This window comes from Lagopus muta, chromosome 7, assembly GCF_023343835.1.
Source record: "Lagopus muta isolate bLagMut1 chromosome 7, bLagMut1 primary, whole genome shotgun sequence".
Lineage (NCBI taxonomy): Eukaryota > Metazoa > Chordata > Aves > Galliformes > Phasianidae > Lagopus > Lagopus muta.
In genome coordinates, this window is record NC_064439.1 from 15,490,739 (window position 1) to 15,506,640 (window position 15,902).

The following is a 15,902-nucleotide window of genomic DNA, read 5'->3' on the forward strand; positions in this document are numbered from 1 at the left end:
TGTGTTCAATTGCAAACTGAGCAATTTGCTTTCTATGTGTACTTTGAACAGAAGTTACTTAGAAATTCACTGGAGAAAAATCTTTTCAGTATCCAATTCAGTTTTTGTTTTCCCTCCATGATTTTTCCCTCAAACTATGAAATGTAACAGGTACCACTGTGATGAACCTGCTAAGGTCCAAGAAACGTATCCTGATGGAGAAGGCTGTGAAAAGTTCTGTTGTCCTCTGGGACTTCTTTGTGGTCTACACTTATTTTGGATAAGGTAACATTATCCTGTTTGGATAATATTACCTTTATAATATAATGGGATTAGATGAAAAAAATCTGTGAAATACGTTTCATTTATCTTCAGTAGAAAAGCAGAAAAATAAGTGATTTATCCTAACCCAAGTGCTACTTCCTTAAAAAGAAAAAACACACAACTGCTGCAGAATATAGAACTATTTTGTAAATATATATATATATTGTCATATTTTGTAAATTAGTTGTAAACATTTCCTTATTTTGTGGTTTCTTTTTCCTAACTTCATTTAGTTCCTTATTTTCTTATGGTTCTAGGCAAGACTTGTGTTCAACTTAGCTAAAGAAGAAGGACAGGTAAAGCCCTCCTTTGCATTAGGGCATTCGTACCTATTACATGTCACTGCTTACAGAACATGTGATTTTTACTTTACTTTTACTGAGCAGCTTGCAGGCAATGTGATTTCAGCTTTGCAATACGTAATGTGAAAATGACCAAGTTTACAATGAGCGAGGATATAAACTTATTTTAACTTTTTTTTTTTTTGTAAGTCGTGCCTAATTCTTATTTTCCACTCGATTCTTGCTGTGCACTTATTAAGTGACTGGATTCAAACGTGTGGCATGAAATGAGAATTGCTCTGTTACCAAAGCGGAAATCCGTACTGACTGACTGAAAAGTGCAGGAGCTCCCTCTGCTGTCTGTAACGTGCTTTGTCTGGAAAGTTGAGGGGAACTTCAGTTATACAAGAATGATTCATAAAGGCAAACATGAGGTGAGCAACCCAGCCCTTTCTTCAAGATATTACCACTTGGTTGTGAGTACATGTGCACAATGTATTAAACCACGTGAAGAGGTAGCAGCAGTTCAAGAGGAGTTTACTGTATTTATTCTTACTTGGTGCAGACAAAATCTTTTGGTGAAGATGATGGCTATTACATGTGTAGCTAATTTCTGAATTGTTTTATGGAACTCTCTGTAGCAAGCAGCAACTTTTCAAAAGCTGGATATTGATATTGTTTGAGCCTTGCTCTGTGCCATCGCAGGCAGCAGGCTTCCTCTCTGTCAGTGTTGTGTAGCTGCTATGGTCAGGACAGCAATGATTAATGTAGACGTACACTGCCATTCCAGTATCATCTGTTTACATAATTGTCACCTGAGCTCTTTGTAGTTGTCATTAATAACGTAAGACCTTGCTGGTGATGTGGTACAGAGCACTAAAAATTATTGTAGGTTGAGAAAGGGGGAGAAGTGGGCGTCTTTCCAATAATTTCCAGTTCTAGTTATTGCTACACCATCCTTTCCCTCCTGTCCCTGTAGGAAGCAGTAGGAAAGAGCATCCTCCCTGGCTGTTTGTGTTTCTTCAAGCATTGCAGCATCTTCAATTTTGCAAATCCTCAGAAAACATTACACTTCTGTAGGTATTTAAGTTTAGAAAGGCAGTATCAGTCTTTCATGCAGCATTGTTCTGAAGAGCAGGAAAGTGGCTGGGAGAGTGGCACTGGGAGGAGATCTGTTTCTTAGCTGTTAAACAAACGAAAAAGAAATCAAGAAAGCAACCAAACAAAATCTGACCCAGAAAATGTTGTATCAGAATGAGTTTCTGCACAGGTGGAGCAATAAACTCAGGCCTGTACTGGGGTCTGCCTGTGTGCCAAGTAGGGGATTGTGTTTTGTTCTGCATAAACAGGATTATCTGCAGCGATTTTGCTGGTGAGGCCATCTGCCCAGGAGCAGGGAGCAAGTCTGCTGCCACAGGAGGGAGGGGCACAGTAATGTCCTCTGGGGGGGGAAAGCTGGCAAAGGCTGAGGAGCTGTTCAAAACATAGATGCTTTGACTTTTGGGACTCTCTCTGGGTAGTTATGTGGGCATGAGTCACACTAGAGTCCCTTGAACCTGAAAACAATGACTGTTGTTCCATTGTTGTTCTTGCCTCAGACTGTTGCATGTACCATTGTAAGTATCAGTCAGTCTGCATTACCACCACTGTCTGAGATGCTGCAGTGCATCCACTTCTGGTGTTCATAAGCTGGTTAATTCTGTTTTCTTTTTCTTCTGGTATCTTCATCATAAACACTGGATTCAGAAGTGTCATAGTTCTTTACTAGCTGTGGCAAGGCACCATCCATCTCATCACCTCAGTGAATTGCTCAGAAATACACATTTCTGCATGCTGCCTCAGTGTTTCCCATTCAGCCTCACTGGATTTTGGAGACCTCACAGGTTACTGCAGTCTAAGGGAACTGTAGCACCTCCGCTCTTGCTGAGACAGTTTCCAGAGTTCCAATAAAATGCTCTGTGGGTTTTTATTTCTATTTACTTCTCTGATCTTCCTGAGATTTCAACGTCTATTAAGACAAATTCAGCTACAGCCTACATAATTTTCACCTGTACTGTATGCAATGCAGCATTGTAAGGTTTTGTGTATAACTTTCTGTAAGTCTGTATTAATGCTAGCATCTCTGTCATAGCCTTTTGGCTGGGAAGTACTGAGGTTAGTTTTACAGCACAGCTGTGAGCATTTGCCTCTCAATATGCCGTATAGAAGCCAGCCACACAGCTGGGCACAAGAGGGCACGATTGCTCAGTTAGCAGTAGGGTTTCTGTGGTCAAGGACATCCCAGTGACTCAGGATGTGTTTCAATACTCTGATGTGAGTTGCTGCTCAGGAGTGATCGCTGTGACAGTGGCCTCCATGCAGTAGGTATTCCTGCACAAGGTCTGCAAGGTGCAGTTCAGCATTGGTTTTCAGTGGGACTTTTGTAGGATGGCTTTGGGTGCAGTGAGTAGCAAGAATGAAGCAGGTGTCAGATAACCAGCAGCTTATTGGTTTCCTTCCTTTTGAAGGACATAGTATTTTGTACATTTACCTAATTTGGAAAGTGCAGAATGGTTAGAAAAATATATCCAACCCGAGCTCTGTCAGCATTGTGCCTTTGTGTCATCAGTCAAAGTGGAAGCTGAGAGTGCCAGATAAACACGAGCCACTGCTTTCTTCCTTATCTTCCCATCCCAGGGTACACGTGTAAGGAGCAGCATCCATCTGCACTGGAGGAGACCAATGCAGTAACTGTAATTTTTGTACAACATAAGTGGTTTCTCTAGTAGCTGTACTTCAGCTGATCTCAGCTACCTTCCACCTCTCTATTTTTCAGAGTTTTTGAGTCCAGAGGGAAGACTGAACTGCCTCTTTTATACCTTCTTATAAAGAAGTGTACAGTAACTGCACATTCCTGTTTTAATTTTGAGTGCTATTAGGGAATCTGCAGTGACACCATCTCAAATTACCGTTCTTACTGTAGAATGTTTTCCGTTGCTTTGTCAAAACTTCTAAATTCACAATATTTTAATTTCAAAAGCATTGATTTAAAAAAATAAAATGCTTCTATAACTTTACTTAGGTACACCTGCTGGAGCTGGTATACTTTCTGATCTATATGGCACCACCTTTGTGATTGGCTAATAAACTGCAATGTATGTAAGTTGGAGACACCACTACGAATAACTAAAAACATCAAATGCTCATTATCAAACTGCTTAGCTCTCTAATTTATTCAGATTCAGACAAAATAAGAAAAATACTTTGGTATTTGTAGCAAATGCCAAAATGGAATCAATGCAGTATTGTTCACGTAGTTGAAATTGCAAAATCCAGGAAATGCAAACATTAAGTTTCCAACAGCAACATTAACTTGGACTCATTGCATATCCTGTGTTTTCCTGGTTTTTACATACATAAAGTAATGTATTAAGCTGTGAGTTGAACAAGAAAAACAGAGAAAATTCTTCATGTAGGTAATGCTGCCAAGTTAAGTACTGTAACATTTGTGTTTATTGATCTTTTATCATTTTAAATTATTTTCTTCATAAAGATTGAATGTGTTTGGTTTTTTTTTTTTTTTTTTTTTTTTTTTTGTCAAATGATTTTTTTGGCCTAATGAAGTGAAATCTGAGAATTTGTCTTCACTTCATGTGAACTCACCATACATTACCTTTGGCCTTGAATCTCACTCTTCTTCATCCATCACTAACTCAGATCTGAATTAAATCGCTTTTGAACTTGACAATAAGACTTGAATGTCAGCACTGGCACCTTAATTGCAGTGGGACTGTAACTTAGGCCATACAGGCTGGCAAGACAAGATCTAACAATTGTCTTTAAATCTAATAGGTCTGTTGTTTTTTTGCTAGTTAAATTCCTATGTAATTAAAGTGTCTGTACTCATGGAGTAGCTCAAGCTTGATGTGTTGCAGTAAAAGTGAGCTCTAACTGTGTCTCTCTGTATGACAGTGTGCAACTTTGGCAATGATATGGTTGGTTCTAAAATTGTAATGTCCCAGATGTTACCGTGCATTGATAGATATGCAAGTCAGAGCACTGGGAAGTCCTGCTATGAGGGCACGTAGAGCCTGGGGGTGCAGAGCTGCTGGCAGAACAATCTCCCTATCTCCTTGTATATAATCACAATTTGAGATTTGCAGAGTAGAAAAGCTAGGACTTGCTCGTGAAGAAGAGATTTGGAAAGTGAAGTTAGGTTTGGAAAGTAGAAAAATAAAAGAACAATAGAGAGATGAGGCAGTGTTAGGAGTGGAAATGGAGAATGTAGGAGTTTTGTTTCCCTTACAGTCTTTGCTATCATGCAAGGACATGGGGATGTTGGTGAAGAAAGGGGTAAAGGTTTGTTAGTAAAGTACCATGGGTTCACAACAAGAATAGTGAGTACATAGCAGTGCCACACAAGGAGGAGAGGAAGATGGATAGAGGTGTGAAGCAAGGAACAAGGTGGAATTGGGACAGCAAGGGCTGAGAGGAGGAATGTTCCCTTCTGAAAGGAAGGAAATGCGGAAATGAAAACAGAAGTGTTAGGAAGCGTGTCCTGAGTGAGGTCACACACTGAGCTGATGGCAGGGCAACCACAGTGCTTGCAAAGAAGAAAAGGAATGAGGAGAGTTTCAGATAAGCGTTCTGGAGCTAGCTGGAATCTGATAACTGGAAGATGCTGGGCTGAAGAACGGTGACGGGGAGCTTACAGGGAAGAGAAGACTGCAAGGAGTGCCTGGCATGCTTAAAGTACTAATAGTGCAGGGGCCCTGGGAGATGTCATTGCTATTCAGCTTCAACTTTGTTTTCTTTTACAGACTTAGCATCCCACAGCAACTTGGCTTGCAATGCTTGCAAATTTCTGGAAGTCAAATGTGCATGCTTCCTCCCACTAGATGCTGCCTGTCCATGTGCAGTACTTCACTTTTACTGCACCTGTAGGTGTAAGGAAATTTTTTGTTACTCATACTCAAGATGCAACTAATAAATTATCACTTAAATCAAGATATTTTCCAAATTTGAGCTAAAAGCATGTACTTTTCAGATTGCTCATTAAGTGTTAAAACTTAACATTTAAAAAAAGTTCTTTTGTTTGTTTGTTTGTTTTTTGGATAAAAGTATGTTGAGAAAGTGGAGTTCATTCTACTTTTGCTCTCAGAGGAAAGAAATACATAATGTTTACTTTTTCATTCCTGTTCTCCCTCTCCCAATCTTCTTTCCCATCTAAAAAAAAAAAAAAAAAAAGTATCACATTTTGACAGAAATGAATTGTAGAAAGTTGTGTTGAACAAAGAATAACAGTTTGGAAGATGAAGTAATGTAGAAAAGGTAAGGTAGTCAAACTCTCAGTCTGCTATGGAAACAAACATAACATATGGAAGCGCTGTAAAACGCTCCCTCCAGCCCCCCTCCTTCTCTCTCAGTTTGGCTCTGGAGGTGTAAAAATTTCTGAGTTTGGAAAAATAACACGTTAATACCATTGCGGGATGTTTCTGAATTTGAAATAATAGTATTTGTGTGTTCACCTGTTTCTGAGGATGATTTTTTGGACGTGGGATGTTCTTTGAGCCTCATGACTATGATGTTCAATATATTGCTGACACAAACAGCTTGCTCAACTGTGAATAACTCAGTGATATATTTGTTGTCTTATTAAGCATGGCCTTAATATTGTTTTTGTTTCTATTAGTTGGAGATTTTCCATCAGCTTTTGTAGACTTGAAATCAAACTGCATTATAGTACTCATAGAATATCCCAAATTGGAAGGAACTTGCAAAGATCATCGAGTCCAACTCCTTGCTCCACATAGGACCACCCAAAAATATAGAATAATAATCCATATTTTAATATCATATATGCATTTCTAAAATAGGAGTTGCAGGGCCCTTTGGTACAAAGCATATCGTTGTCTGCTAAGGAGCCCTCAATTTTTCAGTATTTTGGAGTCTTTTAATTTACTTCAGCTAAAGTTTGTCAAAAAGATTGTCAAGAAACCGTGCCAGAACAAAACTGTTTGTGCAGGTAATTAATGGAGAGGCTGTGGTACCTGCTGACAGGTTTTGTTTTTTTCCAGGAAAAGGAATGGTTTGCAGCTAGGGGAAAAGTGCTAAGAGTGTATCCAAACCAGTAACTCAAACCCACAGAGCACCTTTGATGTCAGACATAGCTTAGGTCACATTTTAGTGAATAGCTTTATTAAAATAGCTTATTAAACTAATATTATTCTGTCAGTCGGTACATTTTATTTGCAAAAAATGGAATCTGTCTAAGAGTATCTGACATCAACTACTCTGATGCTGTTTTAAATTAAACTGGTAGCTTTAGAGTATGTATTTAAAGGAATGTGCTCAATTCCTACACTGACGTGTAAACTCTGAGTCTGAACAGAGCTCATGAGGTTTTTTTTTTTTGTGCTAAAGACAGCAGAGGTGCACGTTGTGAATGGTTTTGCCACTACTGCAATTTTATCTAGTGCTGCTTTTATTGAGTGCATTTTGCATGTAACAAAGCTATATTTTAATGCAGCAACAATTTAAAACTTGTCATGTAGGATGAATAAATTACACTTGACATCTTGTGAGGTAGACTGCAGGACCTTCAGGTGTTACCTTGTTTGAAGGTCTCTGAAATTGGTGGAGAAATTCTAATCAAGATACTGAGATTCATTTTTTACTGGGTTATTTTTTCTCTCAGTATAGGTGATAAATACTTCTTTCTATATAAGAGTTTTTTTCTATTTTTTTTTTAATTCAGCACAGAAGTGAATCTATATTGCTTTCAAGCAATACATAAACATCAACTTCAGGGATGATGAAAAAAATCTTCCCCAAAAGATAACATATTTGACCAATTAAAAGCCATATGCATTAGGTTTTATAATGAAATGCCCTTTCAGAATAGTGTCATGGCAGGCTGGCTAAGCACCACTGGAAAAAGTTTCCAGTATCTCTTGTAGTATATGGCTAATCTGATTTCTGCACTTCCTCCTCTGAAATTAGGGACTTCCAGTCAAGTGTAGAGGTGCTGGGAGCAGATAGGAACCTCTGGGCTGAGTATCCCTCCCAGCTGTATTTAGTTTGCATGGAAGCATGTTGTATCAAATGAGTGGGAGTTACAGGTAAATGCTTATCAGAGTCATTTAGTTAGTTTTGTATTACGAGTAAAAAAGTTCCTTCTTATGAAGGTTGGCTTTTACCTTTTGTTACTTGAACATGTTTGCGGAATGTTTCCATTTGTAAAAGTTTTCCCATAAGTAGAGACCAGAGGTGTCTCTTTTCTGAAGTTTTGGGCTTCATAGTTAAATTTGAAACTGAAAATTCTGTTTTTACTCTCAAAATGTGATTATATCTGAACTCCCCATGGTGTAAGCTAAATGTTTGTATAAGCCACACAAAATGGAAAGCGCTAATGTAGTATCCTAAAATATTATACAGAATCCCCACATTCATCTGGTGGATGAAGAGGGATGTGACGGCATTGATGTCAGTCAAGGCAGCTGTTGTCCTTTTCAGTTTGGGACACAGTTGAAGTCACAGGCACTCGTGCTCTGTGCAGCACTTCAGGTTGACTTTTCTGTGGGCTCCTGCTGACGATGTGCTTACGCTACCTATAGAGACCAGCTTTGGAGGGCAGCTAAGAGCCACAACTGATTCTAGAAGACCGTCGGAGACTCTGTGATGGAGTAGACCTCATTTCATCTTCCTGAAGAGCAGACCACCACTCTCAATTAATATTTTGTCTACCGTAGCAGATTTACTTTTCCCCCAGTCTAGAAAACCTCCTTTGGCAATTTCCTGTGCTGACTAGGTTTAGGAGATTTGTATACATGTCCCTAGTTATTCAATTACTGGAGGCCCCACAATGAGTGCAAGACCAAATGGCTGTCAAATTTCCTGTCTCTGCATGAAATCTCTATCTGGTGGTTCGAATACCATTTGCAGGCATGCTGTTTTAGTTCTGGAAATGAGGGTTATAGTCTTCATAACTGTAGCATCCTTTAGAAGAACAGGCTGAGTGGGTTTCTTATATCAAACAACCTGTTTTTTATGTTTTTTTACCCGAATTGGAACATTATTAGGTTCATGCTTTTTACATCTTAACTGTCTTAAGTCAATTCAAATAATCAACCTGCCTCTAAAATGTGAAGGAAATGTATTTATACTCATTATAGTGCCAAAATATTAAGTAACTTGTAAGGCAGACTTTCAGACAGAAGTATTACGCAGTTTATTAAGGTTTGGATGGGGAGCTGAACATAAAACCAAGTCTTGATGAGTGTTGTCTGCAAAGCCTGATGCTAGCTGTAAAGCCAGATTTGAATGGGTTTTCCTACCTAAATAACTTGACTAAAATTAAGTGCCTGTGGCTAATGGGGTCCCTTCCATCCAAAGGCAGTAGATGAGCTCCAGCAGACACAGTGTGTAGGTCTGCTTGCCTTAGCGCTTGTACATGTCTCCCTTTGGTCTCATCTTCTTTCCTGTATGTAATGCAGGTAGTGGGGAGCCGGATTTATCCCCTTCCCTTTGTATCCTACTGAGGGGCCTCTTGTTCGTGTGAGACGCAGGAAAACCGTTCCGTTGGAGAGCTGTCATTGTATGGCTGTGTTGTGAAGGTGTCCCCAGGAGCCGTTTATAACCAGGGCGTTCAGCACCGCCATCTCTTACATTGCCGTAAGGAGCTGAAGCGCGTCTGGTTTGGTTACCGTGCTCGTGTAGTGTCCGTGAGCTATCTGAAGGCGAGGGGAACGTGTTTTTATAGAGGTGAATTGTTTTGGATGCCTTTAATTGAACTGCAGCTAGGAACGCCTTTCCTATAGGAGCCCGAATGGGTGCGGAGTGGAAAGCTTTCCGATCTTCCCGCCGCTCCCTTCCCGAGCCGCCTCCTCGGCTCTCGGCTCCCCGAGCTGCGGCGGGAGCTGCGGCGCCGTGAGGCCGCGAGGTGGCAGCAGCGGCGCGGGCCGGCCGGCGGGAGCCGCCGCTCCTGGCTCACTGTTTCCACGCGGTGGCTGCCAGAAGAATCTGATACAGTGTGATATATAGAAGCAAGGTACGGCTGGAATAATGAAATTTCAAAAATAAGCCCTTTTTAGAGGCTGGTCGTAACGGTCCTGTTGGGTATTGTAAATGCCTCAGGTGCACTTGATACTGCTGTTGCGTTCCTGGCTTTTGGTTCTAATTTTTATGGAAAGATGGATTGAACTTCAATTTAAGAATATTCGGTAATCCCTCTCAGGACATACTGTAACAGCTGGTATTGCTGTGTTGCAGCAAATCGATTCCATACAGCAGCCAGCAGTGCTGATGGCCGCGCTCCGGCAGAAACTTCCAAAGCATTTGGAACAAAGCGAGCCAAAGAAAATAACATCATCGCTGCAAAAATGTGCCTTAATTTGCAAGTTAGAAAAAAAAAAGTCGCCCTTCCATTCCAGCAAAATATTAAGCATTTTACTGGTAAGGATTTCATCAGGTCATTTATTTTTCATTAATATATATTTAGGATCTGGAGGGAATAGCTTTATGTGATATATAAGTTTCTTAAATAATAAGAAACTTGAATTCTTTAATAGTGAATGATTTACCGTGAAATAAAGGAAAATCAGGAGTAAATCGAGTTCAGGATACACAACATGTATGTCGAGCTGCTCCGCTTTCCACACTGCGCAGTGAATATTTTTTGACGAACCCGCCGTTCTAATTAATAATCAGCATTAAGGAGAATTCTTTGCGTGTTTACGTGTTGTTTTTATTGGCCTTCTTTTTTAGTATACCGAAGTACCTCAAACTGCATATACATGAAAGACGTCCCATTAATAGGAGATCCCTTTGTTTGAACAAGTTTCTTGCGCACATGAAAACCGAAAGCGCTCCCATCCGTCCCTGTGGCTGTAGCTGTGTGCTGCTCCGGGGGCTGTACGTGAGCTCAGAGCAGGAGTTCTCCTTCATGGTTCCTGTATGTGGTCAAAAGAAAACAAGCAGAATTAGTGCAAACCAAGTATGTTCTTTTTTAATTTGTACAGTGTGTCCTTGGCTGTGATGCCTCTTTTTTTTTTTTTTTTTTTTTTTTCCTTCCTTCTGAGCTGCACCCAGGCTGGCTTTGCAGATAGATTGGTTTCTTACAACTTTGTCATCGTGAGTTGGTCTATTGCCCTGAAGCGCTTGCTTATCTCTGTTTTAAATTTTGTTCAAGCTGATAGGCTTTGTACTGATGTGATGGACAAGAAGGTTTTTTTGGAAAATTCAGCATTTTTAGTGAAAGCTTTTTTTTCATTTCCGCAACCTTTTGTAACTAAAGCAAACAAAAAACACAATCACAGCCACCCCTACAACAGACAATACGTAATCCTTCCAGTTGCAGAAGTTGTCTAAGGCTGTAACTCTCACTTTGCTCACTTTCTTAAAACAGACAGGCAAACAGATTAGCTCGGTCTGAAAGCTGACATACAAAATCATTCTTCAGATGAACGCTTAGGGGGAATAAAAAAACCTCTTCTGATTCCTTCAACAATAGGCTTACACCGGTGGACGAGTTAACAGCTAACTTGTATCTTAATAATTGATTTAAAACTTCATATAAACAAAACAGAGTGGATGGCCCTTGCTATGCTGCAGTGTTTTCAGCAATGTGTGGATTTCTTTTTTTTTCTTTTTTTTTTTTTTTTTTGCAAAAAGAAAATGTTGCACAGCGTACAGTGTTTACAGCACCTGTATATCACTCCTTCATGAAGCTGTTGCCAACTGAATGTGTCCAAAATATGCACTTTCGAAGCCAACGTGACTTCAAAAGCCATTCTGATTAATATGAATATGTTTAGAAATTAAATAGAAACTAAAACAGCAACAGCAGCAACAAAATGCTCTCCTGTTTGTTTATGTTCTTCTGCTGGAGGAGAGCTGTGCTGGCTTCTTTCTTCAAGGACGCTTTTTGTTTTCTGAAACCTGAAGAAAACACCTTATTTTCTGTAAGCTTCTGCTTCTCCCTCTCCCTTCCTTCTCCCTGCAAACACATCAGCCTCTGCCCTGCTCTAGGTAAACATTTCCAGACTTAACTTGTGAAAAGAATTTCATAGTTTCTCTTCCAGTTTCATATTTTAACATACCTGAATTTAAATCTGTGCACTTATATTTGAAATCGGTTCGTACTTTCCTTATGTTTGCTCTGAGTTTTCCTCAAGAACTGTTTGAAGACCCAAGTTTAGTATCTCCAGGCTCGTGCAATAATTAAACAAGTATCTTTTTTGTTTGTTTGTTTTAAAAATGTGACTTCGTGGTAATGAACTATAGGAAAGAATCCTTATATGGTTAGCATGAGAATGGCTCCATAAATCAAGCTGCCATTTCCCCTGGATAAATGCTTGCTCCAGTCCTGGCTTTTATAATTTCATTTAAAATTTAGTTTATATTTCTAGATTAAGATCTGACATGTATTTTGTATTTGCAAATCAACTGAAAGGTATTGAAAGGAAGTTGAATAGAAACATGCAATAAATTAGCATTTATGCATTATTTTTTCCCTGGGAGAAGTAGTAATAAAATTAGAATGACTTAAATTATTTACTGCTTTTATTTTTAAAGAACGCTTTCTTTCCAAAATACCAGACACACTGGAGTGTCATTTAAATGAGAGAAATGTGTGAAGATGGTTTTACAGTGGAATGCAATTATAGATTAGAGTGAAAAAAGTAAATCTTGTTTCACCTGCGGAGATAATCTTAGCAGTCATATATAGGTGCAAAAAGCTTGTTGGTTGTGTGAGACTTAGATTAAATCAAAAGCTTCTTTTGTGGTAGAGTTTGTAGCTGATTAGCAGTAATAATTTGCAGCTTAACAAAGCTCTTAATTGTAAAATTCTGTTTCTGATCTTTCTAGGAGAAAGGAGGAGATTGCATAAATCTTGGTAGACAAGTTGGCTGCAAGCAGTTAAACCGAAATTAACTTCTGCCTTCTGGCCGCAGAGTGCGAGTTTGACATTCGTGTGTGATATTCTGCAGACTAAATCATGCCAGCGTTATCAACTGGATCTGGAAGTGACACAGGTATGCAAGCCAAGGAGGACTGCACGTTTCCTCCAGAGCTTATTTGTTAAGTCTACAGTCTCTCTTTCAAGAAATCATCAAATAATGTAATTAATTATGGTCTTAACAGATGCTTAAATTAGCACTGTACTATATATGGATCTGAAGAATTTGGATTCACCCCGGAATGATTCCTACAATGTTAACTTGAAAAAGGAGGAGGAAAAAAGATGATGATATCATACATGCCTTAATATTTGCAGCAGTCTAGACTATCCCCTCTGTGAGTTACTTATCAGTGAAGTTATTTCTGAACACAGACTACTTAGTTTTGACACTTCTTTAACAAATTAGGAGAAGAAAAATACTGTATCAAGTTCTCTTCCTTCCCTTGCCTTCCACACTGGAGTCCGGTTCCTTTAACCAAGTGCAGGCAACGGGAGTGCAGAAGTAATTTTGCACAGTTCTAACCTTCTTTGTAGTAATATTAGGCTCTATTCAAAGGTTACATCTCATTTTGCAGTTACAGTTGCAGTTTCTCTGCCAATTATTTTTGTCACTATTCTAGGGGCAAAGAAAGTCATTATTGTTTTCTAAAAGATGTTTTGTAAATAGGTCATCCCACTGAGATTACAGTAGAGAGGTCACTGCTCGCTGTTCTAGATCACGTAGTTGTATGCCCAAGAATTAATAGGATTTCGAAAAGGAAGAGGGAGATTTCAAGTCATGAATCCAAAAAGCAGTGTAAGGAACTGCATTTGATTATTATTTTAAATAGACTGAATAGTTTACTGCACTGTTTTTTCCCCTCACTCTTCAGGTCCTCATAAGATTTCTGCTAGCTGAAAAGGTGAATCTTAAGAGGATTTTTGTTACTGTTTCTTTTTTTGTTTTGTTTTGTTTTTTTTTCTGTTTTTAACCATTTCAAGGTCCCTTCCTACCCAAACCATTCTATGGTTCTATCATTTGGAAGCAGGTTTTATTGGTTTTCTTACACTCTTTTCTGTCCCACTTGCTGTGTTTGAGAGATTTGACTACCATCTCTCCAGGCTCTACCTCTACTTACTTTTTCTTCTCTTTCCCCTATGAAAATACATGCTTCACTTCTGTGGCTGTTGAAGCTGTTGAGTATACCTGAATTTTGGAAGACGTTAGCTCTATCCTGAGCTAATATTCCGCTGTGGATCTTTGCTTCCTTTATCATATAATCTTTTGTGTCTTTCCAAAATCTGCCTCATTATTATGTTTTTAAATATTATGTGACCAAATACTTTCTGATGTTTCAAGACAATTTTGAGATGAATAGTAGGGGGGGGGAATGTGTGATGACTGGCGCTTGGTGCTAATGATATTTCTAGGTTTATTATTTAAGGAAAGTTAATATGCCCAGAAGTATTAGTAATGGACATACTCACAGGAAAAAAGAAAACTGCTTCATCAGATGGGAAAAAAATACTCCTAATTTTAAAATTGTGTGTTACTGTCTCTAAAAACAATGTTTGATTATGCTGCTTAATGCGTATGATTCTCCAAATACACTTTGCTTTTTAGCACACACCCTAATTAATTAACTTTACATTGTCCCAGGAAATCTTAACAGTAAAGTATGCTAGAGACTGTGCTCTCTATCCTGATTGTAATACAAATGTTTTTTAATCTGCAGCATGATCCACCTCCGAGCTGTTTTTTAGTTCTTACTCTTTGATTAATAAAATAAAATTAAAGACAAAAAGAAAGAAGGGGGAGGAGCAGTTCCTATCTTCGTTGTTCTCCATTGGAAGGCAGGCAGACCACCTTTCCTCTTGTCCTTCCATTCTGACTGCATGAACTGCTGGTGGCTGTGTGTGTTCCTGCAGTGGAGTTAGCAGATTAATTGATGGGGGCCGTACAAATGTGCCTCTAGGGTAGGGGAGCAGCTTCATTTAGTCTGTCTGCTAAGGCTCTATTTTATTAACACATTCAAACAAAACTCCAATCTAGTTTATTTTTATATTTGTTCTCACCTGGTGAAGTAAAAGTAAACTGGGATTTGAAAATGAGCGAGAGTTCTACTGAGAATTAGTAAAGAGAAATGCATCATCTGCAAGTGTCAGAAACATTTGCAAGTTGTGGACTGTTTGAAGTTTATTTTGTTTTAATATTCTTAGACATCAGATCATGATCAAAAGCAGGATAGCGCTCATGATGGGCAACATTTTATGCAACTAAAAGTTGTTCTATTTGTGTTAATGTTGTGTAGCTTTTACTTTGTCAACAGGCAAACCAGATTTGTGTAGCTTGCTTCCAGCTAGAAGAGTTATAAAATGTTTAAATGAAAAACATTCTTATGAGTTACAGGCTTATGTTTGTGCACACGTGGGTGTATGCACACACACACACACACACACACACACAATATATATCTTTTTTCAACTTGTTGACAACATACGAGCAATCCTACTCCTCCCTGAAGGCTTACTGTCCCTTCAGTGTTGGGTCCAAGTAACGTTAAAGCCAGCATCTTGACTGGAGGCCTGAGCTCCTGTGTGTGGCTGCATCTGAAGTTTTACCATTTTCTGTGTTCTAAAAATTTACTTGAACTCAGTGTGTGAGGCTGTCTCACAGAGTTTAAAGGCTGAGAAGAAAGACTTGCACTTCTGCCGGTAAAGCAAGTCTGAGGTCTAGCATTCACAGATTTAGGAGATTCAAGGTTGCTATCCTGGCTTCACAGTAGTTGATGTCATCTTCATTGCTGACTTTTGTGGAGCCAAGATGACATCACTATGCTTTGTGAAGTGTTTTAGTGTGAAAAACATTGTAAAGTTGTTGCAGATTTCTTTCCTCACAACCCTGTGGTAAGCTTGCTCAGCTGACAAATTAAAAAATGCTTTCTCTGTTTGTCCTTTAAAACTAGCACAGGACTGTGCAAAGCAGTCTTCATATTACTGATTCACGTGTTGTCAGTGGGAAAATCACATTTAATGGCCAAGTTTGATCCCCAAGTAAAACTGTGTGATTGCATAAGTATAATGAAAGTCAGAAGCGTTTCTTGAATTTGAATATTTTGAGTTATAGACAGTAAAAATGTGCAAGGCTTACATTAACTCCTTCTTGAGTACATATAAGGAGCTAATGCTGTGCCAGATAGAGATTTTTTCAGTTATAGGCATATAAAACTGAATACACATTAGCTTTTTAAATGGAGAAAAACCACGTTTGTTGCAAACCAAATCACAAATTCACCTGGCTTTAAAATACTCTTGGTTTGGGTGTTTTCTGTCTTGTAATAATGCAAAATAAAGCTATGAAACCTATTTGAAGTACAGGATATTTTTGAAGTAGCATA

At 38.9% G+C, this 15,902-nt stretch overlaps 1 protein-coding gene across 10 annotated transcripts in view; it reads left to right on the top strand.

The window, feature by feature from the left end:
- Nucleotides 1–15,902, top strand: part of MPP7 (MAGUK p55 scaffold protein 7) — a 144,987-nt gene that overhangs the window by 32,591 nt on the left and 96,494 nt on the right. For 8 of the 10 annotated variants that reach the window (XM_048951974.1, XM_048951976.1, XM_048951975.1 and 5 more), the window contains one exon: nt 12,432–12,598. In XM_048951974.1, the coding sequence (XP_048807931.1) occupies nt 12,562–12,598 (37 nt within the window). In that variant the 5' untranslated portion in view covers nt 12,432–12,561. Of the gene's footprint in view, nt 1–9,917; nt 10,017–10,328; nt 10,558–12,431; nt 12,599–15,902 lie in introns of those variants that run through there. The other 2 variants (XM_048951977.1, XM_048951980.1) reach the window with 2 other exon arrangements.